This window comes from Mustela nigripes, chromosome 3 (assembly GCF_022355385.1).
Source record: "Mustela nigripes isolate SB6536 chromosome 3, MUSNIG.SB6536, whole genome shotgun sequence".
Taxonomy (NCBI): Eukaryota; Metazoa; Chordata; class Mammalia; order Carnivora; family Mustelidae; genus Mustela; species Mustela nigripes.
Window position 1 is genome coordinate 49,552,148 of NC_081559.1, and position 21,157 is coordinate 49,573,304.

The window sequence follows — 21,157 nt, forward strand, 5'->3', positions numbered from 1 at the left end:
CTACTAAACAAACTTCCATGAACCATCCAAACCAAAATTCCATCTCATGGTAAAATTAGGGGGAAACCTACAATCTCAAGATTCTCTAGTTGTTGCTTTGTTCTTCGCAGTAACCATATAAATTAAGAATACTTCCAGGGGGGCGCCAGGGTCAGTCATTAAGCACCTGCCTTTGGCTCAGGTCATGATGCCAGAATTCTGGGATCGAGCCCCATATCAGGCTCCCTGCTCGGCAAGAAGTCTGCTTTCCCTCTCCCACTCCCTCTGCTTGTGTTCCTGCTCTCGCTGTCTCTCTCTCACTGTCAAATAAATAAATAAATAAATAAAAAGAATACTTCCAGGTTCAGGGGCTCCTGGTTGGCTCTCTCACTTAAAGGATAGACCTCTTCATGGGGCGCCTGGGTCAGTGGGTTAAAGCCTCTGCCTTCGGCTCGGGTCTTGATATCAGGGTCCTGAGATTGAGCCCCGCATCGGGCTCTCTGCTCAGCAGGGAGCCTGCTTCCCCCCTCCTCTCTTTCTGCCTGCCTCTCTGCCTACTTGTGATCTCTGTCAAATAAATAAATAAAAATCTTTAAAAAAATAAATAAATAAAGGATAGACTCTTCAGTTCAGCTTGGGTTGTGATCTCAGGGTCATGACACTGAGCCCTCCATCAGGCTCTTCAGTGAGCGTGGAGCCTGCTTGGGATCCTTTCTCTCCTCTTCCATCTGCTCCTCTGTGCTATACTCTCTCTCTTTAAAAAATAAAAAAAAAATTACTATTTCTAGGATCTAAGAGGAATAAGCTCCATATGTCCTTTCATGTGTCCACATTTCTGTGTTTGTATGTCTGTCTTGATATTTCAGGGATGAAGTGTGTTGTGATGGAAAAACTGGAGAATCTGAATAAGGTCCCCTGCCCCTGTCTTGGTTCTATTACTACTGATGTGATGTCGGTACAGCCTTCATGTCCTTGAGTCTCCTCATTCATCTGAAAATGAGGAACTGACGTACTTTCCCTTTGCAATGTCTTCCTGTTCTAAAATTTTGTAATTCTAAGTTTATGGATGAATTTTGCATATATACACGCCTCTAAGCATATGATTATTCTTGGAGCTATGCACAAAGCATACACCTTCTGTTGATGAATCTGCATTTTATTGGAGAAATGTGTCTCTGAATTATAACCCAAAGAATTTTTTGCCAGCTTGTTTTATTATAGTACCAACTTAGTAACTAAATATGTTTTCAATCTCTAAATACAGTGTGGGTTTACTGAATTATGATCACGATCATTTGATTAGCATACTTAAAAAAAGCCCAAGGTTCTGTGATCTAAAGTAGATGGTTCCAAAGATGACTGCAATAATAACATGCTCTTTTGTAAGGTGACCTTGCTACACCCCACCAAAAGAGAGTCTATTTCCTCTCCCTTTGAAACTGAGCTAGCTCTTTGTTTTGATTTAGAGACTGTAGCAGAAGCAACGTCATGTAGCTTTTAACAGTAGGTTTTACAAAATCTGCAGCTTCACCCTTTACTTCCTGGGATGCCCCTTCTTGGAACCCAGCCACCATGTTGTAAGGAAGTTCAAGCAACCATGCTGGGAGCCCAGGTGGAGGAAGACTGAGCCCCCTGCCAAAAGCCCTAGTCGAGTTCTCAGCCAGCAGCCAGCACCAACTGCCAACCACACGTGTGAGGCTATTTTAGATCTTTCAGCTATGCCAGTGCCCAGATAATACCATACACTGGTCAGCACACTGAAATTTAAAAAAAACAACAAAACAAAACAAAAAAAACTGTTGTTGCTTTAAGCTGTTAAATTTGGGGAAGTTTTGTTAGAAGGCAATTTCTACCCTTTAAACACAGAGTTTAATGTTAGAACAGAACCCCATGCCTAAAATATCAAGCTGGTTCTCCATCCATCCGTTCCTTCATTCATTCAAATAAATACTTATTGAACACCTACTACGCTAAATGCTGAGGATACAAAGGAGACCAAATGCAGACCTGGCCTTGCTTATTATCTAAATGAGGGGACAGATATTAACAGAAATCTAATTATTGAGAACTGGCAAAATGCACTCTGGAATGAGGTAGGTGGTTAAGGAACTGGCATAATCAGAGAGATGAGAAAAATAAGTAAAGACTAGGGGTGTCTGGCAGGCTCAGTTGGTGGAGCATGCAACTCTTGATCTCAGGGTTGTGAGTTTGAGCCCAACCTTGAGTGTAGAGATTACTTAAAAATAAAAAAAACTTAAAAAAAAAAAAGAAGTAAAGACAAAACTTAGGTTTCAAGGAAGATTACAAGTTAAGTAGGCAGACGAGAGAACAAGAGCCCTCCACACAAAAGTTTCAGCATGTGCAAAGAGCCTATGGCAGAAGGAAAGATGGTGTATTCAAGATCTATGTCCAAAGCTAAAAGATCATGGTTCAATATGAGGCTGGAAACTAGGAGGGTCCAGGTCTTGTAAGACTTGCAGTCGTCATAAGGGCAGCCTTAACAAGGAAAGATCAACAAACCAATCATACTTTGATCACTTTGAAAAATGGGAGTAAGGGGCACCTGGGTGGCTCAGGGGGTTAAGCCGCTGCCTTCAGCTCAGGTCATGATCCCAGGGTCCTAGGATCGAGCCCTGCATTAGGCTCTCTGCTCAGCAGGGAGCCTGTTTCCCTCTCACTCTCTCTGCCTGCCTCTCTGCCTACTTGTGATCGCTGTCAAATAAATAAATAAAATCTTTCAAAAAAAAAAAAATGGGAGTAAACTGGAGGACTCCATCACACAAACTCTATGTACAATGACACCCAAAGTACTTCAATATGCAGCGCACACACCCTCATTCCTTGCTACATTTCACTATATTATGTGTACACACCTATGTCTCCATAAGTAGATTACAAAATGCTTTGGATCTCGGTGCTCTGTCTCATTCATCTTTTCATTCCTCTTTCATAGTATCTAGCACAGTGCTGGGCACATAGCAAAGGTTTAATAAATGTTTCCTAAAACTTTGAAACATAAATAAATAGGGGTCCCTAGGTGGCTCAGTCGGTTAAGCGTCTGCTCAGGTCAGGATCCCAGGGTCCTCTAGGATCGAGCCTGAATCCGGCTCTTTGCTCAGCAAGGGCATTGGCTTCTCCCTCTGCCCCCTGCTTGTGTGCGTGCTCGCTCTCTCCCTTGCTCGCTCACTCTCTCTCTCAAATAATTATTTAAAAAATAAATAAATAAATCAGGGGCATCTGGGTAGCTCAGTTGGTTAAGCAACTGCCTTTGGCTCAGGTCATGATCCTGGAGTCCTGGGATCGAGTCCCACATCGGGCTCCCAGCTCCATGCTCTCTCTCTCTTTCTCTCTCTCTCTCTCAAATAAATAAATAAAATTTTAAAAAAAAAAATCAAATAAATAAATAAATAAATAAAACCTGACTAAATAGTCCACTCACAAATAGTCTGTCAGAAGTGATCTCCTAGGAGAAAATTCTATAAGCTCATTTGGAAGGCCATTCCAACGATAGCAACCTTCTTAATTAAGAAAGCCTTGCTGTAAAACATCATTCCTCTCCTGACTGTAGCAGTTCTTGAGTTTCATCCTCAGTGGAGACAGAGAGCCGTCCGTCACATTTCCAGAGAATGCCTTTGGTGTATACTTTGAAGATCATTACTGGGTCACCCAGCTCTCTATTCTTTCAGTGGCAAAATACCTCATCTTCTCACCTTTCCTCAAAGAAACCATGTAGTTGTTCCCTGGACTCATTCCAAAATCTCCATCCCTCCTTCATTGTGGAGGCCAGCGATCTAGGAGCCCATGAAACAAGGTCAAAGACGCCTAAAGGGCTCTGTGAGCAGTAGTCCACAGAGGACAGAAGGCTCGTTTTCTCAGGTTGCTTGTCTTCAGGTCAACTCACATGTGCACACACACAAACACAAAAACTTTTTGCCAGTTTAAAGAAAAAACAGCTTTACTAGGTGAATTTGCCAACTGTCCCCTGTTCTTCACCACCAGCCCCATCTTACCCATCTGATTTGACATATTTTTTTGTGAGGGGAACACTTTCCCTAATTTTACAAATAATATGACACCAGAAATGAGCAGCACTATTTTGCTGGCATTCCCACTATCTTCTTCATGTGTGAAGGCACCATACAGACTAAAATATCACCAAGAAATTCCATCACTCCAGTGTATCAAGAATTCAAAAACAATAAGTCACTGGTCATTCTAAAGGAATGAGGCTCTAATAACATAAACAGCTGTTGTGCTTTTTTTTTTTTAAAGCATTTTTTATTTATATATTTGACAGACAGAGATCACAAGTAGGCAGAGAGACAGGCAGAGAGAGAGAAGGAAGCAGGCTCCCCACGGAGCAGAGAGCCCAATGTGGGGCTTGATCCCAGGACCCTGGGATCATGACTTGAGCCGAAGGCAGAGGCTTTAACCCACTGAGCCACCCAGGCACCCCGCTGTTGTACTTTTTTTAAAAATATTTTTTTTGGCACTCAGGTGAAAACTCTTCAATTTTACTTCAAAAAATACTGTTAAATTCTAATATTGCAATAACTTTTCGTCTCTTGTCAAAGAAACAAAAATCCCAGTTATTGTAGCCACTATATAAGTCTACATTATGCCATTTAAACAAGATCCTGTGTAAGATACTTATTGAACTGTAAGTGCTCACAAAAATTATGCATTATTTTTACACAGAAAAAAATAGGAAGGTTGTGTATATAATGCAAATACAGATAACTCCTGAATTTAAATTAGACCATTCTATTAAATCAACAAATCCCACTTTCAGAAAAACTAATGAAATATATTTATTCTAAAAATGTGCATTGTTTGGGGTGTCTTGGTGGCTCAGTAGGTTAAGCCGATTAAGTGTCTGCCTTTGGATCATCTGCCTTTGGATCAAGTCATGATCCCAGGATCCTAGGATCAAGCCCCACATCCAGCTCCCTGATCAGTGGGGAGCCTGCATCTCTCTCTGCCTACAGCTCCCCCTGCTTGTGCTCTCTATCAAATAAATAAGTAAATAAAATCTTTAAAAATAAAAATAAAAAGGGGCGCCTGGGTGGCTCAGTGGGTTAAGCCGCTGCCTTCGGCTCAGGTCATGATCTCAGAGTCCTGGGATCGAGTCCCGCATCGGGCTCTCTGCTCAGCGGAGAGCCTGCTTCCCTCTCTCTCTCTCTCTCTCTGCCTGCCTCTCCGTCTACTTGTGATTTCTCTCTGTCAAATTAATAAATAAAAAATCTTTAAAAAAAAAAAAATAAAAAAATAAAAAAATAAAAATAAAAAATAAAAATCTACATTGTTTAAATAACTCCCAAAATTATTAACATGCAATATTTTACATTTTTAAGACAATACATAACAACACTCTTAACAAGAACTTATACATGCATTAATCTCAATCATTTATCAGAGTAAATTGAGGAAAGAATAGGAATATTAAAAAATATATAGATTGTTTTGTTTGTGGTTAGAAGAGTAAAGCATTAGTGAAGTGATAGTGTAGATGAACTCAAAAGTTTTAGTCAGTTCAGGGACTACACTGCTGTATAATTAGTATTTCTAAGAATTCACAACAAAAAATTCACTACCAAAAATAGGCACCTACAAAATAAACATCAACAAGATCTTAGTCACATAAGTCAAAAATGTTTTAAAGATGAGGAATGTCTTTGCTTTATACACAAATGACCTAAGCAATCATTTCAAAGGGGATAGAATGCACTTTTAGGATGAATTCAGGATTCAAAATATATTTAGTTTAATAATGCAAATGCTTGGTGTTCACTGAATTAAATAGTAATAATTTGTTTACAGAATATTAGTATCTGCATAATAAATATTATCTAAATAGGTTTTAGGAACTCTTTAGGAGAAGTCTGAGCCCAATTTTGAATCTAAAACCCATTTGTCATGGATAATCTGTTTAAATTGATGATCTTCACTAAGGAAACACACCACTGCTGCCGTCATTGGTTAGGAACACATTACACAATGCTCTGAGTGACCTAGAGGGAAAAGAACTTCCCAAGGTCACTCCAGCAGCCCACAACACAGCCCGGGATAAAGGCGTCTTGGGGCGACGACCTAAGGTTTCCTAAGTCACCCGGAAAGCACACACCTCCAGTTTCTGTTCCAAAGAAAGATCAAGGTGATTCACTTTTTCGTGATCTCGCTAGCACCCAGCAGCTGTGGAGAGATGCTTTCATTTACAGCACATGGGCAGTACAAACACTAAGGACCCATCTCCCGTGTCAAGGTGAAAGAGATCTAAGCATTCCGTGCAAGCGGCGATCGTCAGCACACAGAACACTCACCAGAAGTACGCGGAAGGAAACCATCACTAAGAAAACAAACACGAAGTGTAGGACCACCCAGACCCCGGGACTGAGTGCCCGCCTAGGCTTATTCTGATTTAACCAGATCTGAGCAGTCCTTGCCTAGTTAAGCGAAGCAAAGAATAGGTCCCAAGTGACACCAAACTTTGTGCTCAAAGTGTCTTTCATTTGACCAGAGCCCGCGGGTCTCTCTCAAGACCTAGAGAGAGAAGTGTTCGAAATAGGGCAGAAATCGCAGAGACCACGGACTGTCCACCCAGTCAACCGTGTACCGGGCGCCGGGGGCTCTGGTTACTCAAACTCAAGCACACGACGTGTCTCCACACACAGAAAGTGCAACTAGAAACACTTTTCAGTCAAATTCGGTATCCCTGCCCTAAGCCAGGTCTCCAGCAACTCGCGTCCGCACGCACGAACTTGCAGAGGGGCGCGGAGCCTCCCGGCCGCGAAGACTTGGGGCGCCGGGGGCTGCGGGAGAAGGACGCCGCGTCAGCGCGCCGCCCCGGCCGGAGACCCGCCGCTCCGGCTCGTGGGGGGCAGCGCTCGGCTCGCGGACCCCAGCGCGGCGCACCGGGCCTTCTCCCCAGCCTGCCTACACCCCCCGCCGCCGCCCCGAGTCCGCCTCCTACCTGTCTGAGGATGAAGCTTGTCGAGGTGGTGCTGCCATCGGATCTTTTCAACCTGCTCCTCCGGGTCGTGGTGCCTCGGGCCACCTGGACTCGACACACGGGGCCAGAGAGAAGCCGGTGAGGACCGAAGCGTGGAGCCGGGCGACCACCCCGGGCTAGAGTCCGCCTGCGGACCAGCTCGTCGGGGTCTCCCAGAGCCCGCACCCCGGTCTCCTCCGTGGTCCCCACATACAGCCCCCACCCCCACCCACCCAGCACAAGCCTCGACGGCTGAAAAGATGCCCGGGAAGAGCTGCCCGCGAGCACCCACCACATCCATTAACAAAGACTCTTGGGGTGCGGGGTCCGAGTCCCCGGCATCGGCTGGGGAAGGCTGCGGGCTCCAGAGCGGGAGGGCTGAGACCTACGAGGTGAAGAGGGGGAGGAGGAGGAGGAGGAGGAAGGGGAGGAGAAGACAGAGGAGGAGCTGGAGGAGAGAGGGACGCGGAGGAGGGGTGGCAGCGCCGGGCGACAGACTCCCAGGACTGGGGGCCCCGCGCGGCCAGCTGGAAGGCGGGGCGCTCGCGGGCCGCCGGGGCGGGGGGAGGAGGGCGGGGGGAGGAGGGGGCGGTACCTGAGAGGTGGGGGAGTGCGGCGCGTCCGCGGGCCCGTTCTTGGCGTAGGAGGAGGACATGGTTCAGGGCCGCATGGCGGGTCGGTGCACGGCGCGCGGTGCGCGGGGGGCGGTGCGCGGGGGGCGGTGGGCGGCGCGCGGCGGGCGGGCAGGCCCCGGAGGCTCGCGAGCTGGAGGAGAGGACCGCGGCAGGACTTCTCCGCGGGGCTGCGGGACCCGCGCCGGCTCACTTCGGAGAGCGCGACCCCTTAAAGGGACCTAGGCGCTTCCGCAGCGGGGTCCCGAGCAGCGGCCCCCGCAGACAGAGGTACCGCGGAGGGGGCTTCTGGGGATCTCGCCTACCCGCGCTGATCGGAGAAGCGCTCCCCCCCCCCCCCCAGCGAGCGCCTTACATCAGAGCTTTCTAGAGGATGAAGGGAGGGGGAAAATCTGGGATGGGGGTGGGAGGATTAAAATAGTCTGCACAGTTTCAGATGAGACAAAGGTGGCACGGTTCATGAATCAGGACTTGGGGAGGGATGCTGGTGCAGTGTGGCAGGGAGTGGGATGCGCGGACTGGGCGTGTGTGTGTGTCCGTGTGTCTGTGTGTGTAAGCGCGTGTGTGTTTGGTGCACTGGAATTTTAAAAGGGCAAGAGCAGAACCTTCCTTCCGCAACTTCACTCATCAGCCCACTGTGGTAAGGCATGTGGGTTTGTGGTTTGTTTTCTGTGCGTGTTTTTGTATTGTTTTGTCAACTATAGCTTCACAACTCCCGAGCCGTACACATCCAGGCGGCCGCGGGAGACCCTGCCAGCCTGAGTCTGAAGGGAGATGCAGCCCGGCAGGAGATTAGCGTGTCCTAGGGAGTTTTGAAGGTCATGTTCGACCTGCTAAAAAGCAAGAGTTGGCCGCGTGCCTCCCATTTCTACGCGGATAGCTGTTTTCAAGGGAGGAAACTCATCCTTAAAACCGTACACAACCCGTGCCATTGTTGCAAAGCTTGGTTTCCTCCCGCTCATACAAGAGATTAATTTGAAGTCAAATTAAATGCAAACTGTGGAGAAGAGGAATTTAGAGTACTAAGAAGAGGGAAGAAAAATATATGAGAATTCAAAACTAAGGAGACCCGTTTATAGTTATTGCATGGGAAACCCGTCAATAAAATGTACATAGTATCTCAAACTGCTAAATCAGCCCATGTCACCTCACATTCTAGTATTATTTTTTATGGAAAGTGCCATGTTTGTCTTAACAATTGGGTGCTTATCAAGGTCCTGATTTATATTTTATCACCCACCACTTACTTTCCATTCCTGCCTTCTTCACTTAATCCACACCTTCATTTCTTTGTAACAGTCTAATAAGTAGTCTTCTTGCCTCAGGGCTCTGCCTGTGTGAGCGCGCGAGCGCGCAAGGGCGCGCGCACACACACACACACACACACACACTTCATTCCAACTACACACTACAGGCAAAGTCATTTTCTTAAAATCTCTTGGCCGAAGTCATTTTTCTCTAAAAAGCACTCCTTGCTGTCAGCAGCCCACAAGACAGGGTCCAACAACCAAGCCCCTCCTCTCCCCGCTGCTTTTCTGGTCACCACTCCATTTCTCACTTAAATCTTTGTACAGACCTTCCAGCAAGCAGGCAGGTCTACTCATTATTGCTCAAACAGACCAAATGCAATCCCACTTCAATGCTTTTGCCTTGGAATGTGCCCTCCCTCCAGGCCATCCACCCAGTGGAATCCTACCTTTTCCCCCAAACGCTTCCTCCACACAAACCCACTCTGATCACTCCAGTCCTGAAGAGTTCCCATGCCTATGAAAAACTGGAGTACTTATTCCCTGGACATTTAGTATAGACTGCCTCGGTTTATTCTCTTTTTATGAAAATCGCCTAATTTCCAAAATGGATGTTTAGCTTTTTATCTTGTATTTTTATACCTTACATATAGTAGATATTTTCTCAAGTTTATGAGTAGTGGTATGTCTGCCAATGCAGAACTCATTGCTTTAGTTACCATCGACTCGGTCCATATTTAGCTCTGAGCCATTTTAATAGCTGATATTTCATCAATATATAGAGAGAATGAGTTATTATGTGGGCACCAAAATTTGTGTTTTCTCGTTTTCCACTGCCCACAGTCACTGACTTTGAGTTATGAAAAAAGAACCTATAGCAGCTTGACAACGAGGAGGTCTCTGCATCTACCCTCCAGCAACACTGGTGAGATGGCTATTTTTCTTTAATTTAAATCTCTGGAATGCTCCTAAGGGTACACAACAAATAAAGAAATATTTATTCAAGAAAATTCACTAAAACTCAGACAGAAAAGTGAAAGTCTGTGGCATTTGACCAGGATCCACTCCCTCCTCCCCTGCTTCCTACAGAGAAACGGCAGAGAAACTCCATTCCACACTGGTGCACCCTGGAACACAGCCTTTCCTCTCCCATCAGCTCCAGTGGGAGGGTTCTCTTCCTTGGAGGGACAGGACGTCAGCATTTATCATCCTATTCCACATCCTTGTTGCTGAAGTTAAATTCCCATCAAATACAGTGGAGAGGAATGGGCTCCCTGCTTTGGCCCAGCCCCCACTTGTGGGATGGAGGCTCTACCTCTGGCATGGTGCCACTGAGAACACTGGGGCCCTGACTACTCATATAGAGGCAAGCCTGGAGATCTGGGATTCTTGCCTCTCCCTACCAAGTGCTCAGTTCCTAAAGCGGGGTGTCACTCAAAGAGAGGTACACCATTGTCCCTGCCCCAAGCACCAGACCTTTACTATATATACATATAAGAATTAACTCAGGGCGCCTGGGTGGCTCAGTGGGTTGGGCCGCTGCCTTCGGCTCGGGTCATGATCTCAGGGTCCTGGGATCGAGTCCCGCATCGGGCTCTCTGCTCAGCGGGGAGCCTGCTTCCCTTCCTCTCTCTCTGCCTGCCTCTCCATCTGCTCGTGATTTCTCTCTGTCAAATAAATAAATAAAATCTTAAAAAAAAAAAAAAAAAAAAGAATTAACTCAAAATTGACCAAGGATCGATATGAAAGAGATAAAAATATAAAACTATTGGATGGAAATGTAAGGGTAAGTCTTCATGACTCAGATTTGGCAGTGGATTCTTAGATATGACACCAAAAGTATAAATAAATAGATAGATAGAAAGAGAGATATAGGACTTCACCAGAATTAAAAACACTATCAAGAAAGTGAAGGCTGGGGTGCTTGGGTGGCTCAGTGGGTTAAGCCTCTGCCTATGGCTCAGGTCATGATCTCAGGGTCCCGGGATCAAGCCCCACATTGGGCTCCCTGCTCAGCAGGGAGCCTGTTTCCCCTTCTTTCTCTGCCTGCCTCTCTGCCTACTTGTGATCTCTCTCTCTGTCAAATAAATAAATAAAATCTTTGGGGGAAAAAAAAAGAAAGTGAAGGCAACTCACAGAATGGGAGAAAATATTTGCAAAGTGTATATCAGATGAGGGACTCCTATCTATAATATTGTATAAGGAAATCTTACAACTCAGTAATTTAAAAAATCCAATTTTAAAAATGGGCAAAGAAGGGTGCCTGCTGGGTGACTTAGTCATTTAAGCATCTGAGTCTTGATTTTGGCTCAGGTCATGATATTGGGGTAGTGGGATCAAGCTGTGCATGGACCTCTACACTCAGCTAATCGTCTGCTGGAGATTCTCTCTCTCCTCCCTTCTGCCCTACCCCACCCCATCCCATCCATACCCTTGAGCACTCTAATTAATTAATTAATTAAGAATAGGCAGGGGCACCTGGGTGGCTCAGTGGGTTAAGCCTCTGCCTTCAGCTTGGGTCATGATCCCGGGGTCCTGGGATCGAGACCCACATTGGCTCTCTGCTTAGCAGGGAGTCTGCTTCCCCCCTCACTCTGCCTGCCTCTTTGCCTACTTGTGATCTCTCCCTCTGTCAAATAAATAAATAAAATCTTTTTTTAAATGGGCAAAGAATCCGAATTAACATTTCTCCAAAAAAGTTATCCAAATGGCTGATAAGCTCATGAAAAGATGCTTGATATCATTAGTCATCAGGGGAATGAAAATCAAAATCATGAGATACCACATTACATCCACTAGGATAGCTATAATCAAAAACAAGTGTTGGCAAAGACACAAAGAAATTGGAACTATATTACACTGCTGATGGGATTATGAAACAGTACAGCCACCGTGGAAAACACTTTTGACAGTTCTTCAAAAAGTAAAACACTGAGTTACCATATGATGCAGCAAGCTACTCCCAGGTGTGTAGCTAAGACAAATCAATGAGTATGTCCATGTAAAAACTTGCACAAGAATGTTCAGCATTATTCATAATTGCCCAAACCATAAGCAACCCAAATGTGTACCAGCTGATGAATGGTTTTAAAAAAGTGTGGTACAGGGGCGCCTGGGTGGCTCAGTGGGTTAAAGCCTCTGCCTTTCGCTCAGGTCATGATCCCAGGGTCCTGGAATCGCTGGCATCGGGCTCTGCTCAGCAGGGAGCCTGCTTCCTCCTCTCTCTCTGCCTACCTCTCTGCCTAGTTGTGATCTCTGTCTATCAAATAAATAAAATCTTAAAAAAAAAAAAGTGTGGTATATCTATCAATGGAGTATTGTTCTTCAGTAAAAAGGAATGAAGCACCGGTACATGCTACAACATGGGTGAGCCTTGAAAATATTATGCTAAGTGAAAGAAAGCAGTCACAAAATGTTATATATTGTATGATTCCACTTATATACAATGTCCAGAATGGGGATATTTTTAGAGACTAAAAGTGGATTAGTAGCTTCTTAGGGCTAGGAAGGCTGGGAATTATTGAGGTGATAACTAAATGTACAGGGCTCCTTCAGACTGAGGGTTTCTGGAGGGAGGTGGGTGGGGGGTGGGCTAGATGGGGGATGGGTATAGAGGAGAGCTCTTGTTGTGATGAGCACTGCGTGTTGTATGGAAGTGAGGAATCACTAAATTTCACTCCTGAAGCCAATATTATACCATACCTTAACTAACTAGAATTGAAATAGAAACTGGGGGGGGGGGGGGGGGAGAAGGAAGAAAAAAATTTTAAGTTAAACAAAAGGAAAAAAATACAAGGCTTCTTTTTGAGGTGAAGAAAATGTTCTAAAATTGATTATAGTGATGGTTGCACATATTGTGAATATGCTAAAAACCACTGAAGAGTATACTTTAAATGGATGAATTGTATGGTATTTGGAGTCTCTCAATAAAGCTGTTATTTTTATATGGACCTAAATGGGAGAAGTAAAACCATAAAAATCCTAGAATAGAGCGCAGACAGCAATTTCTCTTACATTGGATGCAACAACATTTTTCTAGATATGTCTCCTGAGGCAAGGGAAACAAAAGCAAAGATAAACTATTGTGATTACATCAGAATAAAAAGCTCTGCACAGCAAAGGAAACCATCAACAGAACTGAAAGATAATCTACTGAATAGGAGAAAATATTTACGAATGCTATATCCAGTAAAGGATTAGTATCCAAAATATATAAAGAACTTTTACAACTCAACACCAAATAATGATAATAATAATCAGATTTTAAAATGGGCAGAAAACATGAATGGACATTTCTCCAAAGAAGACATACAGATGATCAACAGACAGATGAAAAGATGCTTAACATCATTCATCATCAGGGAAATGCCAACAAAAACTACAATGAGATATCATCTCACACCTGCCAGAATGGCTAAAATTAAAAACGCAAGGAACAACAGGTGTTGTCAAACATGTGGAGAAAAACCTTTAAATAAATAAATAAAAATAAATGAGTGGATAAAGACAATGTGGTATATATGCAATGGGATATTATTCAGACATTTAAAAAAATATGAAATCTCTATTTGCAACAACATAGGTAGATCTAGAGTATAATGTTCAGCAAAATAAGTCAGTCAGAGAAAGACAAATACCATATGATTTCACCCATGTGTGGAAGAATCAAAACAAAAGAACAAAGGAAAAAAGAGAACAAACAGATGGTTACTAGAGGGGAGAAGGATGCAGGGAATGGGTTAACTAGGAGATGAGGATTAAGAGTACACTTACCATGATGAGCATCGAGTAGCCTATACAACTGTTCAATCACTATATTGTACACCTGAAGCTAATTTAATTCTGTATGTTAACTCTATTGGAATTTTTAAAAATTACAAAATGAAGTGAATGGAGTTGATTTCCCAAGTCTACCATTTACTTTTGAAAATAACTAACTAAATAAATCCATGGCTATTAAAGAGAGGTGAGAGTATAGGCACAGATTTAGACATCTAAAGTATATTAAGTGAAAAAAAAATAGTTTTATAACCAATGATCACATTTGTGTAAAATAATGTGTATATGTATACACATACACTCTATATATGTAGGGAGAGGGTACATTTTAATTGATATACTTTCATATAGTACAAATATTTCTTTTTTTTTAAATATTTTATGTATTTGACACAGAGAGAGAGCTCACAAGTAGGCAGAGAGGCAGACAGAGAGACGGGGAGGGAAGCAAGCTCCCTGCTGAGCAGAGGGCCCAATGTGGGGCTCCATCCCAAGATCCTGACATCATGACCTGAGCCGAAGGCAGAGGCTTAACACACTGAGCCACCTAGGTGCCCATAAATGTTTTTCTTTTCTTTTCTTTTAAGATTTTTATTTATTTATTGGACAGAGAGAGAGATTGCAAGTAGGTAGAGAGGCAGGCAGAGGGGGGGGGGGCGTTGGGTAGCAAGCTCCCTGCTGTGCTGAGCGTGCAATGCAGGACTCAGTCGCAGAACCCTGAGATCATGACCTGAACGGAAAGGCAGAGGCTTAACCCACTGAGCCACCCAGGCGCCCATATAGTACAAATGTTTCACCAAGAAAAACACTTAATTAGAAGCATTTTTATCCCATGTACTTAAAATGTTTGGATATTGTTTAAAATTACAAAGGATGTTTGAAGTTTTTCAGAAAATTTAAATTATACTTGAGGGGGAAAAAAGTTGTTATTTTAAAAAATCTTCAGACCTTATAAAAAAAGTAACTCAAAATGGATCATAAATCTATGTGTGAAATGCAAAACTATAAAAACTTCTCAGAGAAAACCTACAGGACTTTGGATTTGGAGATGAGATTTTAGATGCAAGCATGATCCAAGAAAGTAAAACTGGTATCTTGGGCTTTATTAAAATTAAAATTTTTGCTCTGTGAAAGACTTTGTGAAAATAATGAAAGACAAGTCATAGACTGGAAGAAAAGTATTTGTAAGACACAAATCTGATAAGGAACTTATAAACAGAGGAGATTATGCTGAGTGAAATAAGTCAAGCAGAGAAAGTCAGTTATCATACAGTTTCACTTACTTGTGGAACATAAGGAATAACACAGAGGACATTAGGAGAAGGAAAAGAAAATTGAAGTGGGGAGAAATCGGAGAGGGAGAGGAGCCACGAGAAACTGTGGACTTCAAGAAACAAACTGAGGGTTTTGGAGGGGAGGAGGAGGGGAGAATAATGAGTTGGCCCAGGGATGGGTATTAAGGAGGGCACGTGTTGCCTGGAACACTGGGTGTTATATGTAAACAATGAATCTTGGAATACTACATTAAAAACTAATGATGTATGTGACTAACGTAATACAATAAAAATAAATAAATACATAGATAAATAACTTGTAAACAAAGGGGCACCTGGCTGGCTCCAGTCAGTGGAGGCTGTAGTACTTGGTCTTGGGATCCTGAGTTCAAGCCCCACGTTAGATACAGTGATTACTTAAAAAAAAAAAAAAAAAAAACTTAAAAAAGAACTAGTGAACAAAATATAAAAATAACTCAAAACTCAGCAATAAGAAAACAAACAACCCAGTTAAAAATTGAGAAAATGTTTGAACAGACACCTTACCAAAAAAGATACATAGATAGCTTAACATCATTTATCATCAAGGGAACACAAATAAAACAATACGATACTGTTACACTCCTATTGGAATGGCAAAAGTTTTTCTTTTAAGATGACAATACCAGGGCGCCTGGGTGGCTCAGTGGGTTGAGCCGCTGCCTTTGGCTCAGGTCATGATCTCAGGGTCCTGGGATCGAGGCCCGCATCGGGCTCTCTGCTCAGCAGGGAGCCTGCTTCCCTCTCTCTCTCTGCCTGCCTCTCTCTCTACTTGTGATCTCTCTGTCAAATAAAATAAAATAAAATTAAAAAAAAAAAAAAAAAAGATGACAATACCAGTTGTTAGTATTAGAAGCAACAGAAATTCGTATTCATTTGTGATGGGAATTCTAAATGGTACAGCCACTTTGGAAGACAGTTGGTCAGTTTCTTTTTTTTTTTAATAAAAAGGACCAAATTTTTGAAAATTTATTTATTATTATTATTATTATTTTAAGATTTTATTTATTTATTTGACAGACAGAGATCACAACTAGACAGAGAGACAGAAACAGGCTCCCCACCGAGCAGAGAGCCTGATATGGGGCTCAATCCCAGAACCCTGGCATCATAACCCGAGCCAAAGGCAGAGGCTTAATCTACTGAGCCACCCAGGTGCCCCTGGTCAGTTTCTTAATAAACAACATAGTCTTTCCATACAAGCCAGCAATCATTGTCCTAGGTATTTACATGATGGATGTGAAAACTTACACCACCTAAAAACCATCTCACAAAATGTGTATATTTATATTTTTATGTATTTTTATGCATTATATAAATTTATATATTTATACATTTATATTTGTTTTATTCATAATTGCCCAAAACTGTTAGCAACCAAGATGTCCTTCAATAGGTGAATGGATACAGTGTGGTATAATCGTAAAATGGAATGCTACTCAGTGAAAAAAGAATGAGTTAGCAAGCCATAAAAAGATACAGATACATGGGTGCCTGGGTGGTTCAGTGGGTTAAGTCTGCCTTCGGCTCAGGTCGTGATCTCAGAGTTCTGGGATCAAGTCCCGCATCAGACTTTCTGCTCGGCAGGGAGCCTGCTTCTTTCTCTCTACTCTCTCTCTCTGTGCCTACTTGTGATCTCTCTCTGTCAAATAAATAAAATCTTAAAAAAAAAAAAAAAGATATGGATACACCTTAAATGCATATTGCTAAGTGAAGGAAGCCAGTCACTTAAAGCTATACTTTAAGATTACATTTTTGTGACATTCTAGAAGAGTCAAAGCTGTAAAAACAGTAAAAGGTCAGAGGTTCGGGAGGGGGAGTGTTGATTACGTGAAGCATAGCAGGGGTTTTTTTTAGGGTGGTGAAATTATTCTGCATGATACTCTAACGGTGGCTATATGATGCTATGCATCTGCTAAAACCTGTAGAACTTTCCAGTACAAACTTAAGCCTTAATGTGTGCAAATCTTTAAAAAGTCATATAGGGGGGCGCCTGGGTGGCTCAGTGGGTTAAGCCACTGCCTTCGGCTCAGGTCATGATCTCAGGGTCCTGGGATCGAGTCCCGCATCGGGCTCTCTGCTCGGCAGGGAGCCTGCTTCCTCCTCTCTCTCTCCACCTGCCTCTCTGCCTGCTTGTGATCTCTGTCTGTCAAATAAATAAATAAAATCTTTAAAAAAAAAAAAAATAGGGCGCCTGGGTGGCTCAGCGGGTTAAGCCGCTACCTTCAGCTCAGGTCATGATCTCAGGGTCCTGGGATCGAGTCCCGCATCGGGTTCTCTGCTCAGCAGGGAGCCTGCTTCCCTCTCTCTCTCTGCCTGCCTCTCCATCTACTTGTAATTTCTCTCTGTCAAATAAATAAATAAAATCTTTAAAAAAATAAATAAATAAATAAATAAATAAATAAATAAATAAAAAGTCATATAGGAAGTTGGGAGGTTCCAGGATGGAATGCAGAATGTAACAAAAGCATATAACTCTGTTACAGATATAGGAAACAATCTCCCTGAAGGAGATTTGGGGGGGGGGGTGGCGGCTTAAGTATTTTTTTTTAATTTTTTAAAAAGATTTTATTTATTTATTTGACAGAGAGAGATTACAAGTAGGCAGAGACACAGACAGAGAGAGAAAAGCAGGCCCCCCGACCAGCAGAGAGCCCGATGTGGGGCTCGATCCCAGGCCCCTGAGATCATGACCCGTGCCAAAGGCAGAAGCTTAACCCACTGAGCCACCCAGATGCCCCCTAAGTATCTTTAGAAATGAGTGGGGTCTGTGACTAAAGACAAAAGGAACTGTACATAAGTACTCTATGGCAACCTCTATAAGGTTGCTACCTGAGGTATGGATTAACAATTCTGAAGTCAAGATACACGTATCTTGGAATTGAACAATTAAGTACATCAGTGGCAGATGGTGGGAGCCAGGTTTCCTACTGTTGGAGAGGACAGTTACAGGTAAGTAAGGCAAAAAGGCTAGGATGATCCATGTGGTAATGGGTTCGAGTTAGAAACATCAGCGTGTGAGGGTTGCTGGAGGGGAGTGGATAGCTGGGTGCTGGACATTAAGGAGGGCACGTGATGTAATGAGCACTGGGTGTTATAAAAGACAGAGGAATTGCTGACCTCTACCTCTGAAACCAGTAATACATTCTATGCTAATTAATTGAATTTAAATTTAAATTTAATTAATTAATTAAAAAGAAACAGCAGCATAAATTCAGGTGTAGCTTAATATAGATATAGATAGCTACACAGAGAAATATTTATAAATTTGTGGGTATATGTGCAGGTTAGTCTACAGACGTATTTTCTTGCTTTCAGCCAGGACCTAGAAATTACAACATGTCAGTAACAACAAATACATCTAATACTCAGGTCTTGGTCTCTAATACCATCTTCTAATAAAAGCAACTAGGGCACCTTGAAGAAGTGGCTGATTCTTTTTTTTTTTTTTTTAAAGACTTTATTTATTTATTTGACAGAGATCACAAGCAGGCAGAGAGGCAGGCAGAGAGAGAGAGAGGAGGAAGCAGGCCCCCCGCTGAGCAGAGAGCCCGATGCGGGACCTCTATCCCAGGACCCTGAGAACATGACCCGAGCCGAAGGCAGCGGCTTAACCCACTGAGCCACCCAGGCGCCCCGAAGTGGCTGATTCTAAGTCTGGACGGGAAATACACAAGATGAGCCCAGAGTATCTTACACTGCCAGAACGTAAAGAATGTTTCAAAACGAAACAAAAAGCGCAATGACTGGGGGATGTCAAGGGGACACAGGAACAAACTGAAAGGGCTCCCCAGGCCCAAAGTTGGAACAATTTGAGCAATAGAATGAGATACTATTGGAATACATCCCAGTGTAAAATAAGTTTCCATGAGCTCTTAGTGACAAAAGTAAATGACTGAATAAATAAATAAAAGAGAAGAGACAAGGTTCTCATGTGGATGAATTCTACATAATTTATGTGGATATTCCACACTTAAGGAAGGAAAGCATAATTCCCCCTTCTTAAGTGTAGGCTGCACATTAGGGACTTCTTCCAAAGAGTATAGCAGGGAATGGAGGAATTGGAGAAACTTAACAAACACTACCTTAGTCACATGATTAAGAACAACAACAACAGTGATGTCAGGTTGATAATACATACCCTTGATACCATGTGAGAAGGGTCTTTACCTTTGTGACCTTCCTCCCCCAAACCTCTAACGAATCATGAGAAGACACCATACAAATCTACAGTCTACAAAATATATGACTGGTACTCCTCAAAACTGTCAAAGTCATCAAAAGCAAGGAAAGTCTAGGAGCCGGCAGAGCCAAAAGAACTCTAAATCAAAGACCAAAGGTGCCCGGCTGTCTCAGTCAGTTAAGCATCTGCCTTCGGCTCAGGTCCTGATCCCAGGGTCCTGGGATTGAGCCCCACATCAGTCTCCCTGCTCAGTGGGGAGTCTGCTTCTTCCTTCCTCTCCCTCTGCCTGCTGTTCCCCCTGCTTGTGCTCTTTCTCTGTCAAATAAATAAATAAAATCTTTAAAAAATAAAAAAAAAATCAATTAATCATTCAAAGACCAAATCAACATGAAAATCACCAAGTGGGGACAATACACTCTAAGAGTCAAGGGCATGTACAGATATGTACAATTCTCTTACAGGAAAGGAGGGGAAGAAAAACCCAACAAACAGGAGCGCGTGGGTGGCTCAGTTGGTAACGCGTCTGACTCTTGATTTCGGCTAAGCTTATGATCTCAGGGTCCTGAGATTGAGCCATGCCTCAGGCTCTGCCCTGGACATGGAGCCTGCTTGAGATTCTCTCTCTCCCTCTGCCCTTCACCCCCCCCCCAAATCAAAAAACAAATTAAAAAAAAAAAAAAAGACAAAAAACAATATAGGCCATTGCATGAAGGAAACTTAACTAGACAGTTACAAAATCTGATCCCTGTCCTTCATTTTCATTCTGACATTTTTGATGGCTTATAAATTAGGCTAATTCTTTCTATAATGTTTTAAGGAAGAATTCTTTTTAAAGTTCACAGAAAGGGATTGAACAATGTAAATCAGATTCCAAATAATCTTCACATTCTGTTCCCAGTGAGGAACATAGGCTTACAGACACTTAAAGGCGGAAGAGACCTTGAATAAACCTACAGCGGCGGCTCACAACTGGTATAAATATGAAGTGTGGGACATGGAGATTGAGATATCCTGTACTGTTGGGACCCCACATAGAATTTGCTTTTTCTTTCATCTCCATATTGTCTTGCAGTGTCTCTTGCTGATGTCACCTGCCCCAGAGTCTGACTGTCACCTTTCTTTCCCTTTTCTAGGTGACTCCCTTATTGAATACTTTTCACAACCATTTGGCCTTCCTCCAGACCATTGCAAGGGTCTGTGATCTAGACTTTTCTGCCATAAGTCAGAAAGAAATGTTCACTATGCTTCTGCCTCTGCTGCAACTCCTTGGGCTAAGGCTGGAGAAATGAGCTTGCTGTTCTGGAAAGCATCTTGTTTACTGACTTCCATGTAGAGGAATATATGGTTTCCATATAGAGGAAGGTGGTTGGGAATGCATGTTGAATGAGCCAAATGATAGTATCTGACAGAGACAGATCAACATACACAGGACAGATCCCGTGCAAGGTGGCAACCACTATGACATAGTTACAAGAGGCTACTGTAGGGCAGCGTGGTCTGGGGGCTACAGTCAGTGCAACGTGCAAAGGCTGACACCTGAAAAGACAATTTATCCAATGGACAAAAGAATTTCGGGCAAAGAAACAGAGCCAAGCACAGGTATGAAAAAGCCAAATTGGCACACAAATAATTTAGGGTTTGAGGGTTGGAATCCAGTGTGTATATAAGAAAGTGGAAGAGGTTAGAAGGGCTGTCAAGGGTGAGACCGTGAAGGCCCTACCTAGTTATGTGATTCTGAAGAATTTGGCCTTGGGGCGCCTGGGCATCTCTGTCAGTTAAGTGTCTGGCTCTTGGTTTTGGCTCAAGTCATGACCTCATGGGTCCTGAAATTGAGCCCTGCATTAGGCTCCCCGCTCAGTGCGGAGGCTACTTGTCCCTCTCCCTCAGACCCTCCCTGGCTTGTGCTCTCTGTCTCTCTCTCTCAAATAAATAAATAAAATCTTAAAAAAAAAAAAAAAAGGTGGGGCGCCTGGGTGGCTCAGTGGGTTAAGCCGCTGCCTTCGGCTCAGGTCATGATCTCAGGGTCCTGGGATCGA

General features: G+C 43.2%; 1 protein-coding gene and 1 long non-coding RNA gene across 4 annotated transcripts in view; one reads left to right on the plus strand and one right to left on the minus strand.

The window, feature by feature from the left end:
* CACNB4 (calcium voltage-gated channel auxiliary subunit beta 4) overlaps positions 1–7,645 on the minus strand; it is a 244,175-nt gene extending 236,530 nt beyond the window's left edge. The window contains exons 1-2 of one of the 2 annotated variants that reach the window (XM_059393960.1): positions 7,563–7,645; positions 6,950–7,033 (exon numbers count right to left, since the gene is read on the minus strand). In XM_059393960.1, coding sequence (XP_059249943.1) covers positions 6,950–7,033; positions 7,563–7,622 — 144 coding nt within the window. In that variant the 5' untranslated portion in view covers positions 7,623–7,645. Of the gene's footprint in view, positions 1–6,949; positions 7,034–7,259; positions 7,501–7,562 lie in introns of those variants that run through there. The other variant, XM_059393961.1, reaches the window with a different exon arrangement.
* LOC132013747 (uncharacterized) lies at positions 7,589–21,094 on the plus strand. Of its 2 annotated transcripts, none has more exons than XR_009403095.1 (3): positions 7,589–7,642; positions 9,690–9,771; positions 20,255–21,094. It is a non-coding gene; the product is annotated as an uncharacterized LOC132013747 (long non-coding RNA). The 2 variants fall into 2 exon arrangements; XR_009403094.1 differs by lacking the exon at positions 7,589–7,642 and adding an exon at positions 7,689–7,869.
* Positions 21,095–21,157: the final 63 nt, after the last annotated feature.